At 33.3% G+C, this 22,769-nt stretch overlaps 1 protein-coding gene across 1 annotated transcript in view; it reads left to right on the top strand.

The window, feature by feature from the left end:
• The window catches only part of LOC111417883 (argus), a 397,290-nt gene that overhangs the window by 356,042 nt on the left and 18,479 nt on the right, over nucleotides 1-22,769 (top strand). Inside the window, exon 12 of the mRNA XM_071194566.1 lies at nucleotides 17,232-17,546. Coding sequence (XP_071050667.1) covers nucleotides 17,232-17,546 — 315 coding nt within the window. The remainder of the gene's footprint in view (nucleotides 1-17,231; nucleotides 17,547-22,769) is intronic.

Here is a 22,769-nt window from a genome sequence, read left to right as displayed (position 1 = left end):
TGAATGAAATAAAGTGGCAGAATCAAATTAAAGATCACTGTATTAATTTTAAAAATATTCTGTTGTTATTGATGTCAGTTATATCGTTCAATAATAACGAATAATAATAGCTCTGGCAAATTCTTTTTGTTCAGTGTTATATAATATTCCTCGTATAGGTCCAAAAATTTTGATTTTTTAAGATTTTTAATAATATAAATCCAGTTCACTGGGTTTGTGTTTATATTCTTCAAGGTGTTTATAAAAGGCGAACTTGTTTCTTGTAATGTGCTCTTTGTATCTCGTGGTAATGTTTCTTCCTGTTTGTCCTATATAAAATTTCTCGCAGTCGCTACGTTTTAATCTATAGATACCACTCATTTCGTTCTTTTTAAATTTCTGTTTGTTGTTTATAAGTATTTGACTCATGTTATTGTTGTTTGTGAAGGCGACATTAATGTTATGTTTGAATAGGATTTCTTTAAATTTGTATTGTAGATTAGGTTGATAAGGTAATTTTAAATAAGTTAGTTTTTGTTTACATCTAGGGAAAATTAGGTTGTTTATATTACTTCTGTGGAAGTTATTCTAAAAAGTCTGAATATCTTTTATATCAAATCCATTTTTAAGTCCAATGTCAGTTATTAGAATTAGTTCATTGGTGATGTCTATTGCTAAGCGGAATGTGTGGAGCTCTATGGAAGAAGAATCGGAATGCTGCAGTTTTATGGCTCATGCAATTGAAAGAATTCTTAGGTATCACACAATCAGTAGCAGTTGGCTTTCTATATATATTGAAATTTAATGATTTATCATGTGTATGTCTGCTTATGTTTATATCTAGGAAATTAATGCTGCGGTTAGATTCCTTCTCGATGGTGAATTGTAGACAGCTAATATTATTAAAAACATTCATGAGAGCGCTAAGCATTGCGAGGTTACCTTCGTAAATTATTAATACATCGTCGACGTACCTAGTGTAGAACTTAAAAAATCTTAAAAAATAAAAGAAATCTTAAAAAATCAAAATTGTTGGACCTAGATGAGGAATATTATATAATGTAGTCGAAGTTGATGTTGTAGTCCATTTTTAACCAGTTTTTTCTTTAATTTAGAGGTAGTAAAGGTTTTTTTTTGTGAGTTTTGCACTTTTACTGGTTAGTAAAAAATTTCTTGTATTATGTATAATAATAATGAGTCTCTTTATTTACATGTTTCGCCTGTCCTAGTAGGCATCTTCAGAATAGAGAGTAACGTACAAGTTGAAAATAAAATTTTTGAACAGCGGAAACTATTTATTGTTAAGCTAATGGCGAAATTCCGTTTAAAAATCACAAAAGGGCAGATTTTAGAGATAAAACAATTTTTACAATCAGTCATGGTAACGTGTCTCAAGACATTTTCGACACATTACCATGACTGATTGTAAAAATTTTTTTATCTCTACAATCTGCCCATCTGTCTATCTATCCATCAAAGATGAACCTGGAGAATCTAATAGCTATAATAAACAACAGAGTTATGGGTTGGGGCGCTTTTTGGGTAAAACTATATTATTCGGCACGACTAAAAATACATTTTAGAGAAGAAAAACATTAAAAATAAAATCGCTAAAAACAAATTTAAAATATTTACAGTCAATTATTTAATAACGAAAGATTATGCATTAAAGTCACACCCAATCATGCGTTGAACAAGTTTCCATTAAAGGTGAGGGGCACAAGGAAATCATATAAATGCGTTAATTATCGAAGTATTATTATTAGAGTGTTAGTGTTAAATAAGTGTATTCCTGCAAACAAAATAGACAAATATCAGAAAAGAGTGTCGCGTAATCAGACAGAATGGCGACTTAGCAACGTTAAAATACTTTAATAAAATCTCTAAAACAAAGGGGAAAGTGAAAAATTCCAAAGACCATTCAAAACACAAAATTCTCTCTAAACTCAAAAGGAATTTAGGAGGCACACGACAATTAAATTCAAAAAATATCTGAAAGTGAAGGAACATAGAATAAATGGCGTAAAAATACTTACCAAAAGCGAGTAACAACCCTCGAGTGTTTTGGATGGTCTTTGGAATTTTTCATTTTTCCCTTTGTTCTAGAGATTTTATTAAAGTATTTTAATGTTTTTCTTCTCTAAAATGTATTTTTAGTCATGCCGGATGAAGAACATTTTACGTTCGAAACAATTGTAGCACTGAAACAATAAGAATATATTATTTCATCGTCCCTTATTGGTTTTATTTTGAAATTTAATTAGCGATGAATTTGGAATCGATTTTGGCTAAAATTTCTTATTGGGGGCTAGACTTCCAGTCGGCAGATTCGCGGGGTCATTTCAATGGCGGTACGCAGGTAATTAGTAAATTTTGAAATCGGACATTTCCACCTTCGCATTCATTGTAGATCATACATTCGATCGAGATGTTGATGACTAAAATTGGTCAATTAGTTAAGGAAACACTTGATGTGTTTTATTAATTCGTTTTTTGTGTTTTAATCAAAATCCTTAAATATTTCGAATCGGGCATTTCGATAACCGCATTCAGCCAGGCGAAAGCTTTCGATTTAGATATAAAACATTAAAATCCGTCAAACCGTTCTCTAATTATAGTCGATTTAGTTTAAATTAATTTTTTTATATTCGGGGCTAGACTTTCGGGCGTTCAACACGGTGTCATTCCGAGGGCTGTACAAGGTTAACGGGAAAGAATTGAAATCGGTCATTTTGTGATTTCCATAAAAGAAACTATGTCGAATCGAATGACGTATAGATCTTGATTGACGGGTACATCGTTTACGAGTTATCACCACTTAAAAAAGGTCATTTTTCTGTTATTTTCGTGTACCTGCGCATTATTTTGGCGTTTTAGCGGAATTCGAAAGAGATTTCGAATCGGGCATTTCCACTTTCGCATTAGCCAAGGATTGAGCTTTCAAATGAGACATTGTTTATCGAAATCGGTTGAGTGGTTCTCTTGTTCTAATCAAAATACTATATATGTAAAATCCTATCTAATTGGGGGGTAGAAAAATTGGGGGCTAAATTCGCATAGGTGATTTAAAGAACCATTATTACACGAATTTAATTCACAAATATTACAGTCTAATGTATACAAATAAATAGGTATGGCCTTTTAAGGGTAAAAAAAAAATAGGAAAATATCAGTAAAAATACGTACTACACAAGATAAAGATTAATTTTATCTGAAATGAGTGTAAAACAAGCAAATATTTTCAAAAATAAAAACGACGTATTAAACTGAAACATATTGTATAAAGTTAATAAGCACAGATCAAAAACAAAGTTCATCAAAATACAAATGTACTGTATTCATTGCTCCAAAGTTCTATCTCGGCATCAACTGAACTGATATGAATTCATTAGTTTCATTATTGAACTTGATCAAATACTCTCAAACATTGTTGGAAATGTTTTTAACGCTTTGTTTAAATACTTCATCACTCCTGACGGTATGAAATATCTTATAGAATATTACCCAAAAGTTGTATAAAAATACATCTTCTGAAGTAATCAATAATTTACATTTATGCCAGTATCACGATCTTGACTTTGTTTGAGTTATTAATATTGGAATATTCACTTTTTATATTCAACAATTTTTACCAAGCTTTTGTCGGCGACTCGTTCTTTTTCCATTGTGGAATTAACCCCAAAGTATGTATAATATTTTTGAAACATATTTTAAACTTTAAAACTAATTTATGGCGTTCTACACTTCTTGTTTCGCAGAGTTAATCAACCATCACTAATCTTAATGCTACTCATGGCGTTTCTTATGTCTTGAACTTTACAAGGGCTCAAGGCTGATGTAGAAATACTTGTACTTGAATAATGTCTGTTACTCTTGAGTTTACTATACACCCGATATAAAGTAAGTGCAGGGAAAAAAGACTATCTTTCAATGATAATTATCTATGCCTACATAAATTTTTTTAAAAAATTGTCCTTTAAAAAATGCACTTTGATTTATTTCTATTTATTTATTGAACAAGTTGCAAATTGCAAACTAACAAATATAAATTTGTTAAAATTCTCGCTTTTTTGGATTTTCAAAGCGATATAAAGATTTGGATACATAACAATTAAGTTCCTATTTAAAATATATTTCAAAACTTCATAAGGTGTATCACCTGAGTTTAAAAGTTCTGAAATAATATTCAACTCTTCCGCCAACTGAATGCCGTCGATGTATTTTCTATTGTTATGTGTAAGAGTAATCTCCAAATTCATACTTTACTTTATGACGTCCTCTTTTTCCCAATTTCTTAGGTCGGCAAGATTGTGCAAAAATCCGAATGTATGTTGCAAACGCTCCTTTAATTAATGAAATGCTATTTTAAGTAAATTAAAATATACATCAACTTTAAATTTTTGTGACTAATTTTGTATTGGGTTGTCAAAAGTTTCATTATAGAAAATGCTGATTTCTGTAAAGTTTGGTTGTACCTTTATTGAGTTTGCAGAATTTGAAGTTCAGACGCTATAAGTAACAATTTTTGATACTCTTCGTCATTTCTTAGTTTTTTTACATTATTTGCAAGCTGTTGAATTGTTTCAACTGCTGCACAAACTGTGCACTTTGGGTTTTGTAGGAGGAGATTTACTCTGTTAACATCTAAAAGTACATTGCATACATTATTTATAGCAAATTATTGTAATGCATATGCCTGATAATTTAATTTCTCTAATATATTGCCTGCTTCTACTTTAATATTATTTCCAGGAAAACCCAGCAAAGACGTGTCTTCTATAATACCAAAAAGTGACGGGACAAAAATCTAACGGGCCTGATCGCATTTATCCTACTTTCCCATCTCGTAGAACATACAGGTTTAATAAGTAATGTTAAATTAATCAGATGTTTGACAAGAATAGACCATCTATAAGTGGATGTAGAAAAAAAATTATACAAGCTTTGTATTATTCCAAAAAAATTGACAATTTCATATTATAATACAAATATTTCATAATTGATTCTGCAGCATCATTAGAACAAGATTAATAGAGTGACAGGAGCAAGGAACAAATAACGCTCTCGGATTTATATTTGAAATATGTTTTTGTAGTCCGTTATTCTTACATTTCATATTGGCTCCACTGTCGTAGCTCTGTCCTTTACAATAGTAAATGTCTAAACCTAGTACTTTTATTGTGTCTAAAAATATAGATGCCAGAGCGACTCCTGTAGTGTCAGTTACTCCAATAAAATCAATAAAATGTTCTTCCACCAAATACGTATTCTTTGATTCGGTGTTAACAAATCGAATTATTAATTAATTAAAAAATTCGGCGTTTTTGCCATTTCTATAATTTTCTTTCTAGTCATTTGTGCCAATAAACCTACTAATTCATTTGTATGTTTTTACTAAGATAATGAACCTGTGTCTCTTAACATCTTACGTTATACGTCGAAGATGTTCTTTTAGGATTGGATCATATAAACCTAGACATTCAATATTTCGAAAGCACTCCGTTATTTTTTTTCAAAGACTACATCAGATTTTCCTCTAAATTTCGCAAATTTAATTCAGTTAGTGTAAAAATAACTTCTGATAGTCGTGATTAATAACAGTTTTTTCTGCCTGAGAGGAACGTGGTTTCGGCCGCCCCTAATTTTGGCAGCTACAGGCTGCTGCTGCCACTGTTAATAACCTTATGAGCACACAACGAATTACGAATTAATAACACATTCTATAAACATAAATGACAGCAAAAATACATATTTGTGAACACAAGAAACCATAACTCAACCGTCGACTTTACTGTTCATTACTAATCGAGAAGTCCATCCCAACAAACAACAACAAGGGTGAATGTAGATTTAAAGCTAAACCGCATCGAAGAAAACTTGTAACATTGAAAGTTTTGACATGTTAAGAGATATTACCAAGTCTAGTTGGTTTATTTTATTATGCTATAAAATAAAACAAAGAGCATTGTTTAAAATCCGATGAAAGAAAACGAAGTTTTTCCAGTAAATGTTGTTTAATTAGATTTTATTACATAGAAAAAACGACTTTTAAATAAAAGAATATTTTTTCAGTACTTTTTTATATCAAATGAGTAATATAACTTTTCGAAAATTTTACATTCGAAGTTGATTCTTCTGTATTTACTAGTACAATACTGCTCAGACACCTTGGCAACCTGTACTACTTAAAACTCCTCAGTTGAATATGACGAGAATACGATGCGAAGTAATAGCACATAATAGGAGAAATATACTTGACGTAAAGATAGAGCATCGTCATATCTAGTGTTGAGCAATGTTACAGGTATTAATTATGTCACAACAGAGATGATTCGAGATTAAGGGTTACTAGAATATTGAGCAGGTCTAAGATTAATGTCAAGCAATGTGATGTTGATATTGACCAAGATTGGGGTTGATGTCGGGCGAATTAGTGATAAAAAGAACAAAATTAAAGAGCACGACTTAAATTTAATACAGGAATAACAAAACCAAAACATTAAAGAATACTTGAATGAAAACTTGACGAATCAATGTCAATGAACTTAAATCCAAACAAATCACCTTTACTATGCGTAGAGAAACTTGCTCTCCTGTAACGTCAGCACCTGGGTTGTACCTCGATAGCTTCACATGGAAAAAGCATATTTTCTCCAAACGCAAGCAACTAGGTATAATGCTAAGTAAAATGTATTAGATCATTGGTCGTGATTGCAGCCTATTTTTAACTAATAAAATATTACTATACAAAGCCAACCTGAAACCTGCTTTCAACATAGTAATCATCTAGCGTTATCAAAACAAGGATGTGCAGCCATCGTCGACGTGCCATTTTGCGTCTGAGAACCCACTCAACATGACATCGCACTACGAACCATAAAAAAAAGTGATCCACAAGTTCAATTTACGATACAGTCAATAAGTTCAGAAATTCTCTGTAACCTAACTGATAGGCTTACATATTTTTCTGCAATAACCGTTTCAAAGCTTTTAAGAAGTAATTTTTTGAAACAGTTTTTATAACAAGAAGCACAGAGATTGGTTTATAAGATAAAACCTCATTTGATGATTTTCAAGGTTTAAGAATCACTATCTTTTCTGCTATTTTCCATACCATGGGTACATATTTTCATCTAAAAGATGCATTATTAAGATGCATAGGTGAGTTTTACAATTGCGTTATTTCGGAGGTTTCATCAAATCGACTACAATTAGCTTTTTCCAGATTAATGTTTTCTTTAAGTTCTGTTACTATTTCTTTTGAAGAGTTTGTTTCACCTTCCTCCTAGGTTAGATTCTCTTCAAGTCTCTTCAAGATATTCAGCGTATCTATCGGCTTTCTATGTATTACTTTTTACCTACGTCCCCAAGGTCTCACAAGCGTCTTGGTAGCTCTCCAGAGTGTCAATAGGCAATTTTACTTATCATTTTACGGTTTGCTCAGGGATTCACTGACAGAGTGTTCTTTGTTTATTTCAATTTTTCTCTTTTCAATTATTAGTACAGATTTTTCAATCTGTCAAATCTAGGTTATTACTCTTTTTGTATAATGCTGTAACTGAGCGTGGGTAAGATAGAATTCAGGGAGATCAGAATTCATGTCCCAAGCTTCTTCCACCAGCATACAGTTAGCTGATAGATTTTGTGTTATGAAGAAATCAATATATCTGGGATTTTACTGGAATCTGTAGGCCAATACACAGCACTTTTCTTGATTGTCTCCTTGAAGAAGCTCTTTTCCTTTTGTAATATATAACCTAGATCACCAATGTTTAGCATTGAAGTCACCACCTATGATGAATCTGTATCTATGTTTATTTAGGAAGTCCACGTATTATTTTTTTAAAACATCTCTAGGACAATAACCTGTGGAGACATGAATTCATATGTTTTGGTTTTCGCCTTTACATAGGTAACTTGAAACTGTTCTCTTTTATATGTCTTTTCTGGATTATAACTAGATATTTATATTCTTTTTCCGGATTATTATGCTGACACTACCTTATTATTATTTATTATGCTGGCATTTTCAGGGTGCGTAGTGTGATATACTTTAAATCCCTTAAAATTTATAAATGATTCAGCAGTAAACTGTATCTGAGAATTTTGTTAAAGCTGCAAGATCCTGTTTAAATTCCATTTCCTAATTCTAAGTATACCTGACATTATGATTTTTGCGAATATTACTTTATTCGCATCCATTTTAGTTAATTTCTCCATTATTTGGGGAAGAGAGTTTTCGATGGAGACGTTTTCATCTTGCTTTTGGGCTTAATTTTTATTAATAATATTATCAGGCTTAACAATAACCACTTGTTTATTATTCCTCTGTGTTTTTTAGGAGGACTGGTTTCTTGATACGTTCATCCTTTAATTTTTGCATTTATTATGCATCCTCTGTAATTGGTTGGGTGCCCTTCCTTGCGTGAATACATTTTGGTGTTTTAGTGTTTAGTTTTTCACACTCCACTGTTTGATGTTTACAAGGTCTGAAGAATTTGGAACGTCAAAATAAACTCTATGAGCACGCAGCGAAATATTTTATTTTCCAAAAAATTGTTAACTATACATTTCATTATATATTCATCTCAATATTTGTTTTGAGGGCTTGCATAAAATAGGTTCCAAACAATACAGCTTGGACGTGACAATTAAATAAATTATGTGTTACCAAATCACCGTTTTTGTCCAATAGTTTGAAATGTTTTCGAAGAGGGCTGATAACCAATTTGCTTAGTAATGTTAATTTTGTAGCTTCGTAAACTTGAAAGAGAATATTAATAATGAATTGTGAAAATTTGTCCTATATACATAAAAGCCAAGTATCTGGGTCTAGTGAATTATATATTTGGAACTTAAAATATTTATACTTAAACTTAATTCCGTGAGATGAGTAAATAATAAATTTCAATTATATTATTACCAGAAGGCAAATGCGAATTTAAACAATGTTAAGCGTTTAATTAATGGCATATAGCGCCCTCTGGTATCCGGCGAATATCTAAATTTATGTTTAATTAACGAACAAACGCGAACGAAGGCAACCTTTGGTAGTCAAACACTGTTCGGGTGCACTTCCTGGAGTTAAAGGCCATCGGCCAGGAATTATGTAATTACATAGTGTGTAATTAGAAAGAATAACAGCCCTCTCAAGAAAAAGATGAATTAAAAAGGTAACATTACCTGCTTTCGTCCATAAATTTGAACTGTGAACATTAATCATAATATTCCGGATAAGTTATAATTACCTATCAATAATTTATACCAACATCCATATTAAATTTTTTATTTATTACGAGAGTTGAATATCTACGCACCAAAATTAATTATTGTGTACGAATGAATGTAATTAAATCATGGAGCTTAAATTAATTATGTTGCCGAAATTAACTGCATAGAAACCTTTAAAACAACGGTACAAATTAAAATGTACCGCATAAAGTAACAAAATTGAATATAAATAATGATCAAAAGCTCTCTATTTTATCCGCAAATCAATCTTAATGATCTTCAATAGAAATATTTAGCTTCAATCGAGGACCGTCAATAAGATTAGCTTGATTAAAAACCGCAATTCTCTTTGTGCACGGTCGCTTTGTACGTTAAGCTAATACCTCACAAACCGACGTCAAATTATGGTGTGGTCGCATGAAAACGAAATCCGAAATGGAGTCGTTTCCTTTGATGTGTTCGCACATGGATGAGTTACGCAGGACCGGCACGCGCTTATTTCAATCAACGCTGCCACATGCGACCTTTTCAGAATGCTTATTAAGGATCGATAATAATCCGGACACAGAAGTTCCAAAACCACAAAAATGTTTACGCATATATTAAGTAATTAAAGAGATTGTGAGAGAACACAATAAGTATTGCACTAAAATCGTAGATCTGTATCCACTTTTGTGCTAAACCCAACAACCGGAAATGATACTGCATGAATACATATCGAACCTGTTTCATATAAAATTCCACTATAAATAGAGATAGACAATTAATATGTTACATTCAAATATAATCTTGCAATTAAACTACCAAACCAGAATTAGTACAGTATCTAATATCATACTCAGTTTCTTCAAAATTAATAAATCAGCGAAAAGAGAGTTTCAAGTAGGGGTTCATTCACGATAAATCAGACACTTTTCTCAATAAGTAGCGAAAAATGTATTAAGATATAAGAAAATACAAACTGATTCTGTACCTATACGCATAAACTGAGGGATTTAGTCCTCAGGACAAATAACAACTAAGAGATTAAATAATTTGTAATAAAAGTTTTTTAGTTTCCTAGATATCCGATATAATCCACGACATCTAGATAATGTGTTTCCTGGAAGATGAATAAATCGAGATGATCACTTAAAAAGCATAGTGTTCGCCACGGAAGTTAATACTGAGCAAATATTGCAAAATCAGATACATGCTGCTGCTCAGACAATCCGCCAACGCCCGGTTTAGTCTGCGGTAATGGGAGAATGTGGATTCGGGCAGCCTTATTGATAGAAAATATGGGAAATAACTTCGAACACTTGCTGTGATGTTATTTTAAAATGGTCTAGGTATTCTTGATTTGAAGTAAATACCACAGATATCTATGAAACTAACTAATCTTTTACTACAAATTGTTTCGCCTATTAGTCATTATTCGTCATGAGGAGTAAATCCTCAAGTTTATGCGTATAGGTTGAGAATCACCCTGTATTATACCTAAGTATGCGGTTTTTCGTGATTTTTTTGAATATGATTGTAGAAAATTATTATTTTGATAAAATTATAATAGTTATTTATATTACAAGTGGCTCAACTTTGCCCCCAATTAACTATTTCTGTATCTCTTATGGTTTCTGAGATCCCAATGGTGGGGGTCGAATTTGAATTACCCTGTATAATGTTATATCTGCCGCTAAAATGCAATCTTTCTCAATGGTGGACAATAGCTTCAGATTGTCAAAGTATCGAAATTCTTTCCGGTTTAATGTCGATATAAACAAGTCAATCTTAGAATGAAACCCAAAGACCACCATTCTGAGTTCAATAAGGCTAACGTCTTTTCCTTGCAGTTTATTTTGTATGGCGTTGAATAGTGAATAAATATCAGCCAAATAGAAAACGTATTTTTTAACTTGGAGTATTGTGTCACCATTTCATTGTCAACATCAAACAAAAACTCCACGACGGTATCAAAAATCTCTATAAAACGCTGCAAACAGTTTCCCTTAGACAGCCAGCGTACTTCCGTATGAAGAAGCAAATTATTAAAATTATCATTATTGTTATCAGACAGTTGGGCAAAAAGATGGGCATTCAAAACTTTCGATTTGATCATATTTATTGCTTTAATTATCATTATTTAAACTATTTAAAATTTATTAAAAACTATATTTTATTGGTAGCACTAATATAGTTAGTACATATATGCATATTTAGCTATCAACTCCCGATCGACCCCCCTCCGACCCATCTACGGTTATTAAACTATAACTACAGTAAAACTACGTATAAATAGGAACTCAAATATTCTTAATAGTAAGATATTATAAAACTGCTTCTTATTATTCTCCATCTTCATCTTATTTACAAGTGTGTACAAATAACATTTACTATTTTTGTACAATGTACAGTACACTCAAATTTAGTACAGGTATCACATTTTATGGAATGACCCCAATGGTTCCAATTGCAATTTTTGCAGTGTTTGGTATTCCCTTTCCATATACTTTAATATTTGATGCTCCTCGATTTATTTCTGGTTGGATAAGTGACATTCTTATAAGAACATTTTCCTTTTCTTTTGGCAGAAATATTTCCACTCCAATCAATACTTTTTAATCCCAAATAAACCCATTGTATGCCGCAATGTCTAAATAACTCATAAACAATGTAAATGGCCATCTTCTAGTAGTTCTGCGGAAACTATATTCTAGAATGAGTTTGTTCAAGAGTTTATTTGGCTGTGTTTCAAGACAATATTTAGTTTGTAATTGATTTCGCAATTACTGATTTCGTATGTATGGTGCATAGATGATAAAAGAATTACAAATTTCTTTATCTAAAGAAACTTTTACTAAAGTTATCTCCTTGATATATCGGTAAAAAACTGTCTGTGGTTATTACGTAAACGACCACAATCGGGTCATTTATGACCCAATATATTATTGTAAAAGTATAAACTAATTGCATATCACATGAGAATAACAATACTAGAGAAATAATATAAAAAATACTTGGTATTATTGTCAATTATTGGTATTATTGTTATTCTTGGTCAATTATTGGTATTAGTCAATGTGTTAATTAATTATCGTACCCGACGTCATCATCGAAAGTATACAACCAATATCACAGATTGGTATTGCAACGCGACGAAAGTTCCTAAAAACGATAGCGACAATTCATTAGCTTTAAAATCCGTTTAAAATCTTGGTTTAAAATATATTTAGATATATTTTAACAATTAAAAAAAATATTTGAAATATAGAAAAAGGTCTAACTTTCTGTCCTTTTATTTAAAATAATTTTTAGTGTACCCATAGGTTGAAATTAATGCTGAAACTAGTGGTTATTTTGATTTGTTTATTGACTTACCGCTTAAAGCATTCGCTACAAACAACGATAGTTCTAAGAAGAACTGTTTCGAAAAATATAAAAGCAACTCATAAAGCGTACAACAATCATAACAATAACGTAAGATCAGCTCTCAACATCTGATTACTAATTTAAAATTGTCCAAGCTACCACTACATATTGAGATATGCAGCCAATATTACACAGGTCACGTGGGTTGCGATAATTAATTAACAGTGTATTATTGTACAAAATTTTTGTCTTCATAAAATCATAAAAATTATTATTGATTTCATCTGTTTTCACTGTTTTCATCATAGAACACGCGATAAGCTCTGGGAAGCCTTTGAAAACAACACATAAACTGACCTTGTTAGGACTCCGAAATATGTTTGTAAAAAATAAATTTTTCAGTTGCAACTTTTCATGTTGATTATAAAGTTGTCAAAGCGGTCCCGCGAAACCACGAATTAATCCGGAGGGGTGTGTATAGGGCCGGGACTTTTTAAAAGCGGACGTGATGTAGGTGTTTCCTGCCAAATGAAACGCGTCAAAGTTTCGCTTTTATTGCGGCCTGAATGTTTCAAATTTAGGGGTTGACAACCCTTCTTTGTTCATATATGAAAACGGTCAGCAAACGAGCGTCCCCTCCCTTTTTTTCACACACAAACCGTGGTTTTAATATTTTTCACCGCGTCCTCATATGAAAAAGGGTTTATTAATGAAAAGAGTTCGTGTCATGTAGTAAATGAGAAGACTTCAATTTTTGGTGGAAAATAGAACAAAAAAGAAAATAAATAAATTCACCACTTATACAATCCAAGAGATGGTTATCAGCATTTAAATAATTTTAAATACCAAAATATGTTTCTGAAAAAGTTATAAAGCATTTATCAAAGATATAAAGGATAGTTATTGAGTTTTCAATAATAATGCAATGAATTTTATTTATAAAAAAATTGTAGAAGTATAACAAGATAATGTTTTGCAGCTTTTCCCAGTGGTCTAGTCTGCTTTACCCATAATATAGATAAATATTGTCATATTTTTACCGTTTTAAGACCAAAATACAAAAACGCGGAACACACGTTTAGGGTATTATTGTTTTTGTTATAATTCAGCACTATTGCTCGCGTTTGAATCGACTAGGGCACTAGGTCACTAAATCTAACGGCTTCATCCTCTGAAGCCCTCGTTGTCGAGAAGCTGGATGGCCTCGATGTTGGGATGATCGTGCATTCTCTTCTCATGTTTAGATGCGAATGATGCACTTTCTGATGACACCGATGCTACTTTCAAGTCGCGATGGAGGTCGGTATTTCTCATATACCAGGGTGCATTCACTATGCACCTTAGTACATTGTTCTGAAATCTTTGAATCAGACTTGCATTTGTCTTGCAGGTACAACCCCACAGTTGGATTCCGTATGTCCATTTTGGTTTTAATACTTGCTTGTTTATTAGCAACTTGTTACTTAGTGATAGCGTTGATTTTCTGCTAATAAGGTGCAGAAAATATAGGTGTCTAAATTTGATATCAAGTTCCTCACGTTTTTTTTTGACGTGAGCTTTCCATTTGAGTTTGTCATCGAGCGTCATACCAAGATATTTTGCGGTGTCAATGTAAAGTAAAGTAAAGTTTATGTATGTCGATTTATTTGTATTTAGTTTTATTAGCCATCGTTTGGTCCAGTTTTCTATTCAATTTAAGGCCTATTGTAACTTATTTGCAGCAACTACTTCATTTTCGTCATCTGTGAATAGATAGCTGTTAAAGTTTCTGGTACCTGAGGAAGATCGAATATGTGTAGAGTACAGTGTTGGGCCAAGCACACATCCTTGAGGAACTCCGGCTCGTATTTCATGTAGTGGTGAATAAGCGTTTTCGTATTTACTCTAAAATATCGATCAGAAAGATGCGATTTTAATAGTTGGCTATATGTTGATGGTAGTATTTGGTCTAGTTTGTAATTTAAAGCATCTAACCAGACTTTGTCGAAAGCTTGTGCAACATTCAGAAATGCGGCGGAGCAGACTCTATTTTCTTCGATTGCTATTTCAATAGTATTCCTTATTCTATGCACTTGGTCTATTGTTGCATGTTTATTCCGAAACCCAAATTGATGTGTTGGTATTAGGGCTTTTTCTTCTATGACAGGTTTTAGTCTTTTTAATAGTAACTTTTCAAGCAGTTTTGATAGTAAGGGTAATAATGAGATTGGCCTATATGATTTATCATCTGTGGGGGTTTACCAGGTTTTTTTATCATTATTATTTCAGCAACTTTCCATATGCTTGGGAAGTATTTTTGTTTATCGATTAATGCACTTACAGTTTTCTTATTCCTATAACATTTGTATTAAATTTTGTACACCACCATTGAATTAATTAGCGTTCCAAAAATGGTTCTCTCTGACAGTAAGCATTAATGATGTGTAATAGTTTTGTAATCGCCCGTTTTGGTAGATGTTTCAATGCTTCTCCATTAAGCATTGAGCCTACTGATTTCTTTATATTTAGTTTTTGTATTTCATAATACAGTTCTTTCATTCTTACACATGGTACATCACTCTGCTGATCACTTTGAATTAATCTAGGGACACTATTTAGCATAGTTGTTAGACTGTCTGATGTAAAAGTTTCTTTCAGATGTTCAACAAACAAATTAACTTTTTCTTGATTGGCATCGTCAGTAAGATCTTTTAAGTAATTTTGGATATTATTATCTTTGTAGCTATCTGTTAATGCTCTTAATTCGGCTGTTATTTTATTTAATTTAGTTTTATCACTAGGAATTCTATTGGTTTGCCATTTCTTTCTTGCTTTTCGTTTTTCTGCAATTTTATCTCTAATGAATTTAGGATAAATATTAGATTTAGGTTTTGGTGTTAAAATTGGCGTTGAGGCCCAGGCTGCATTTTGTATTTCTTTTAAGAACTTTTCTACTTCATTGTCAATGTCTTCGCTTGTTTTCATAAGAGCATTAAGATGAATTTTATTATGTAATGGTTGTAAAAATAGATTCCAATTAGTGAGTTTATTAGTTAGTAATAAAAAGGGTTCTTTGTTACATACTTTATTATTTAGAGTAATAATTACTGGTGAGTGATCTGAGTCCAGCCCTAACTCTTCTTCTATATTTACGACGTTAAGCGATATATTTTTCGTAATAAAAAAATCAAGCAGGTCCGGAATTTTACTTCTATCTGTTGGCCAGTAAGTTGGCTTCCCAGTGGAGAGCACCTCACAATTTAGGGCCTCTATTGCATGGTTCGGTTCTCTTTCTTTTGTATTTGTCAAGCAAGAACCCCAAGACATATGTTTTGCATTAAAGTCTCCTCCAAGTATAAATTTGTTGTCAAGATGTAGTAGAATTTCCTCATAATCTTCTCTTTTGAGATTATGTCTCGGTGGTATGTACGTTGCCCCTACAGATATTAAGCCATTAGCAATTTGAACTTTTACCACTGTAGTTTGGTGTTGTTCAGTACTAATTGTATTGCTCAAATAGTGGTCAACATTCCTTTTAATAATAATTGCACTTCCACCTCGAGCCGCATTACTAGGGTGAATTGTGTGATAAATGTTGTAATGGTTGATGTTTATATACGATTCTCGTGTAAAGTGAGTTTCGGAGATAAGACATATATCAATATTGTTTTCTTTAAGTATTATTGGTAGTGTGTTTTGATGCTGTCGAAGACCATTGGAATTCCACAGCATTATTTTTAGTTGCAGCTTTTTAGACATTTTAATTTCTTTTTTGAATCGCTCCTTGGTTTAAATTGCATATGACGTGCATATAATTGTTTCTCCTTGTTGAATTATTTTTTCTAGTATTGGATCTAATTTACTGTCAGCCTTCTTATCGATTAATGTACTTACAGTTTTCTTATTCCTATAACATTTGTATTAAATTTTGTACACCACCATTGAATTAATTAGCGTTCCAAAAATAGTTTTCTCTGACAGTAAGCATTATTCTGTTCCGAAAATCCGACATCTCCTAATAGGTTTCGTGCACAATAGTTCTACAAAGAAAAAGGAAAACGATAAAAACCCCATCGTAAAAGTCATGAAAGAGTCGTTAACATCGCGGGGACGTTTCGAAAAGCTTTATGCCGCTTTAGTGTGGTAAATTTGTTTGAAAATTAGCGGACGCGTAAGCGTTACAAAAAGAGCACAACATCCGCGTCGAGCTATTCGTCCGGCTTAGGCACTTTTTTCCGAGAGCCGCCAACCAACGGGGACAAATTTTCGTTTGCAAAGCGTCGTATTTTTGCACCATTAGAGCTGGAAATCGTCTCGCTCGCATTTCCCCGGCACGGTTTAATCGGCATTTCATAAATAGCGCCCTCGATTAATTTTGGCGACGACGACTCGACTCGGCTTTAGTTTTCAGCCGGATTGAAACCGGGGGTAGCAGACTACTAACTAGGTCGGGAGGGTTTTCGGCTTTGGACTTAACTTGTCTCGCTTAATATATATACCGTTCCACGCGCGTGTATAATGTGTAAAGCTCAAAATAAAACTCGACTGGACGAATAAATTACGTCTCTACTAGTTATCAAAGCGCAACTTTTGGCATTGCATTACTGAATACACTCAAATATTCAGACCACACTCAAATATTTGAATACTCACCCATTTTTACTTATTTATTTATTTTTTAATTATTATTTTAGCTGCTATACCCGAAGCAAGAGAATGTCCATATTTTGGACGTTTCAACGTGGATAGTATGATAATGAACAAGAGATACACCAGATCGGCAAGGGCAAGATCGGAAAGGCCTTTGGCATATTTTGACGACGAAGAGCGATATTTAATGGAAATGTTGAGGAATGTGGCCGGTAAGACCCGAAGGATAAAAAGGGTGGAACAGCAACGGGGTGCTGTAGGCTGTGATAACGATGGCTATTCCAGTTTAATAGTTGGCTGCAATTCCGTGGATACAATGGAGTTCCGAATTGACTGTCCACCATCCGATTTCATCTCATGTGAGTATATAAGCTTCTTATCAGAGGTCCCGAATGTTTTTTTTTATTTGTCATATCAACCTTCAAACATACTGCAAAAATAGAATTTAGAATAAATAGAGTTGATGGATATCGATCGGGCAAGAAAATTGAAAGATAAACTTCAAATAGTAGTTCTACCTAGATGTTTCATTATTTTTCAATTCCTAGTTGAGAACTTCTGGTGGAAAAGATTTCCCGCGATACGCCCCTTTATTGCGGGGCTTCGTTCGGAAAATGGGCAGCAGAGATTTCCTTCTCTGCCGGACTGAAAGGGTCGTATAGTCTCCAGGATGGCGTCATAACATACCGCCTTTGCCCGTATAACAACTTTTTCCCGAATCATCCCCTTCCGTAGATTCCTATTGGTGGCACATAGTTTCCTCGGGAAATGGGGCAGATAAACCTTTTTTTCAGCGATAGGACCAACGGGGAATTGGACCGTTCGACGACTTTTCCCCGCTTGTTTATGTATTCGTCACGGATGAAAATCGTTGATAAGGTCAATATTTGGAAGTAATATTTATTTCGATCATAAAAACTGAATTTTTATAGAACACGATTGCGTCGGAATATTATTTACTTATTTTTCTCCTTCTATACATTATTTATTCTAATTTATATGATATTAAACCATTAAGATTAAATAGTCAATTTCTATTCATAAATTTATAGAAGTAATTATTAAGCAATTAATTTTTCTTTTGTAATTTACAGAAGCCAAAAAATTCTATTATTTTTTTCCTCGATTAATCAGCACGTTGCAATATCCTTAATGCTTTTAAATCTATAAAAAGTATATAGTCAATATACTGGGAACATAAATTATTTACGGCGTCGAATAAAATTCTTGGCATACATCGTATACATAATGTACGTCTTACAACTCAAGTTTTGTGGAACTATATATATCATCACACAGATTCTGATATCTGAAAGCAATAAATGTACATAAAGAACACTTTGATCTTCGTAATGCCAAATCTAGACGTGTTTCGTTATCAGAAAAGATGAGCAATTAAGAAGGTTCCAAATATTTTAGCATAAAAAATTGTTTAGAACTTTTAGTATTGTCACAAAATTTTCTAATAATGGAAAATGCAGCAAAACTTCCATGTAAATCAACCAAGTAAATAGCGAGCGCTATTAATATTGGTACAGGATGTTGCAGCGGTTGTTTTTACCCGTTGCAATTCATATTATACTAATAATAACACCACAAATTGTATTGCTTTGGCTAACTTTGATACTAAATGGGACAACACAAATTATAAGATCTCGACCGCAAGCAAACTCAGCTAAATTTAAAGCATCGAATATATGACATTACGTAATTAACCTGAGGCCCCTTCGGGTTAACGGTTAACAGGTTAATGGGTTATGACATTATCGGTACTTTTTTCAAATGGCAATCCCCCATTTTTATTACGGAATATGAAAGAGGATATTTTCTGAATTTAGTCTTTTTGAATTCGTCCGTATGCCTTTTGGCCTTCAAAATGCAGCGCAAACGTTTCAAAGGTCCATCAATGAAGTACTATCAGACCTAACCTTAATTTTTGTATATTTAGATGATATCCTTTTAGCAAGCCGAAATGAAGAACACATACTTTATTTAAAACAATTATTTCACAAATTAAGTTCCTACGATATCAATATCCAACCCAAGAAATGCATTTTCAGTGTTAAATCATTGGACGTTCTTAGTCATCATATTTCAGCCGATGACATTCGACCATCCTAATCAAGAATCATAGCGATAACACATTTTCCAAAACCAACGACTCTAAAAGAGTTACGAAAACGTTTGGGAATATTAAACCACAGATTCTTACCTAACATTTCAAATATTCTTGATACACACTTTCAAAATCACTTCACTCTCAAAAACAAAAGAAGATTTTATCAACTTCTTGGACACTGCAACATGACAACGCTTTTTCTTCAGCCAAACATCATCCGTCGAAATCTATCGTTCTAGGACCTCCCTCTACACATGCTACTCTATCATTGCAACTAACTGATGCAACTAACACAGGTATGGGAGCTGTTTTAACACAAACCATCAATGAAAAATCTCCACCATTGGCATTCTTTTCCAAAAAATTTACTTCATGCCAAACCAAATATTCAACTTTTGATAGAGAACTATTAGCAATGTACTCTGCCATCAAATTTTTCAAGCATCACTTACATGGAAATCAATTTACAGCATATACAGATCACAAACCCATTGTCACATCAATTTTTTCGTCCACAGACAAAACTTCTCGTCAAACCCGATATCTAAGTTATATTGACAATTTACTTCAGATATCAAACACATCAGAGGAAATTCAACTGTTGTCGCAGATACTCCACCCAGAACAAACATCGGATCTCTAAATTCATCTTATCTAGATTTTCGAACCATTAGCAACGCCCAACTTGCTGACACAGAATTGTCAAACTTACTAAATACACAATTTTCAACAATCCTTCAAAATCTTATCGGTTGGCACATCCAATAACATCACAATCTAACATCAAACTGTGGTGTGAAGCTCTTCATCATCTAAAAGAATTTATATTCCACAACAGTTCAGACAAACGATTTTCGACAATATTCATAGCTTATCTCATCCCGGAATACGTTCCACCATTCATGCAATCAAAACAAGATTCTTTTAGCCACACATGTCAAAGCAAATGTATGTTTGGACCAAGCCTGCATAAAAAGTCAACATGCAAAGATCCAAAAACACACAAAATCATCAACTTCAAAATTCCTAAAATTAGATTTGATCATATACATATCGACATGATTGGGCCACTCACTCCGTCCCTAGGTTGTCAATAACTAAAAGCTAAAAGATATCAGATCTTCTACTATAGCGAACACACTCTTCCAAGATTATTTTAATCGATTTGGTATACTTACCACAATTATACATGATCAGGGACGGCAATTCGAATCAAACCTTTTTTCAAAATTTAACACATTACTTAATGTTTACAGTGATACGTTTTTGCATTGCTGAAATAGCAGCAGCCGTTTCAGAAACATCAGTAATAACTCCTGGAAATAATTCTCCTTCGCAGAAAAAGACTACATACTCTCCTAATTTTCTCTCTACTGTTTCTTTAAGGTTTCTCTTCTGCATGTTTTCTCCGCCGCCCTCATCTCTACATTCACTTTTACTGTCGGATGGCATCTCATCCATATTTAAGTCAGAACTGTCTTCGTAATGAAGCATCCGCTTTGCAGCCTTTTTCTTACGCTGCTGAACTTTTTCTTGTTTCGTTTAATCGTTTTCTTCTCTTTTGCATTGTCTTTCGGCAGCACGTTCCACTTTTCTTTTTTCAAATTCTTCCTTTTTTGCTAACTTTTTTGTAAAATATTCTTGACACAGCTGTCTTGAAACGATAGAGGGCATTTTTTCCTTTATGTGTCGTTACTTTTTCAGTTCAGCTTTATCATTTTGATAAAAAAAGTGTCTTTTAAAGGGGTTTGGGATTTCTGCGGATACTGAAGAAGGTCCAGTTTGACAAAGATTGATATGATTATTACCATCTTTAGCTAGCTCGTCGATACAAGTAGGAGTGTTTGTTTCAGGTGGCAGATTGTTATCATCAATTTTATAATTGATAGACTTGTCGATACGATCAGGAGTTAGCGTTAGACGTAGTAGTTCCCCATCCTGACTGCTTTCATCGGCAGGCTCATTGGTAGGATCAGGTGCATCTAGCAAACTACTTTCTAGTTGTAGTTTTGTGTTCTGCCACAGTTCAAAGAGTGATATATCTTTTTCATCCAACTCTATATTTCGATTGCCTTTACGAAATATATTGAGCTTGCTTTCAAGAATACTCTGATTGGGAATCTTTCAGAAGTTTAGAAAAATATTTTTTCTTTACGACTGGAGCCTCCAAATTGGATAGCCTCCATGCATGCATGTACTCTTTTCTTCCCATGCTCCTTCAGAGTCCTGAAACCGAAACATCCGTTAGTTACAACAGATGTGTCGCATTCGGGTAGAGTGCGATGAGAATGATGACCTTTTTATCACAAAATTGGCTCACTTGCAAACTCAGATGAGACGCGTGCCCATCCACGAAAAGAATAACCAGCAAAGGAATGTTTACTTTCTTCAGCCATAGGTGGAAAATGTCAGCAACAAACTCGAAAAAAGCCTCGCAAGTCATCCAACCAGACTCTGTTTTTCCTAGGCCTCACCTTGGAGGGAAACTCTCTCCAATTTCATGAGGGACCTTTTATATTTAAACAAAGCTGTTGGGGGAGCTGGTGCCGACCAGCTGCGCTATCTGTGACAAGGACAGTTAGACACTCCTTCTCGTCTGGATTAACTTGCTGATACTACTGTCTTGTCCCCGAAATTCGGGTTTAAAAAAAAAAGTTGTCTCATCTGTATTAAAGATTCTTCTTGGATCTTCTAAAATGTGTTTTTGGTTAGTCTCAACCAAGAACGTCTCTACCTCTTTAAACCAATTTAAAAGGCTTTCCTTGGAAATAGCGGACCTTGATCTGGTAAAGTTTTGGGACATACGGATAGTTATCTCAGGCCATTGCAAAAATCCAATTTCTGATAGGAGTTTCTTCTTCTGTACTCAATACGGCCGCTGGACCCACTTTTCTGAATAAGAAATCACCAGATTAACTTAAGTAGGTAGCCATATAGTATGTAAAGTGGGTTCTTATTGACACTACGTTTAGGATGGAGACTCCTAACTTGACGACAAAACACCGTATACACAGCTGTATTACCTGTCAATTGGGTGCTTTCTTCAACCTTGTACTTTAAAATGACCCTTGCAACGTTACATTTTTTTGCTGCAGTTTTATATGGAGTTTTATTTAACCGTACATCTTCCACAGCCGCTTCCATAGCCTCTTGTGAAAAACGCATCAAATGACTCGTCATCAAATATTACATTTATCAAATAATGATAAAATAGATCGAGAATGTGGTGGTAATCAATGAGGTGGTAAACCTTTTGCTTTTTTCCAAAAGTTTTAATTTTTCTGATATCAGTTTGACATTTTTTACGCGACACACTTATTGACTGAATGTGTAACATCAGTGTTTTTTCTTCTGTCACTGAAAACCAGATTTCGTCTAAACCAGGTTATGCTATACCAGCTATACTACTGCAGTTCGCAATGGCTTTGACGAAAAACGTCATCTTATCTTATTTCGACAAAAC

The sequence above is a fragment of the Onthophagus taurus genome, chromosome 2 (genome assembly GCF_036711975.1).
Source record: "Onthophagus taurus isolate NC chromosome 2, IU_Otau_3.0, whole genome shotgun sequence".
In the NCBI taxonomy this organism is placed as follows: Eukaryota; Metazoa; Arthropoda; class Insecta; order Coleoptera; family Scarabaeidae; genus Onthophagus; species Onthophagus taurus.
This window is presented reverse-complemented; position numbering and strand designations above follow the sequence as displayed.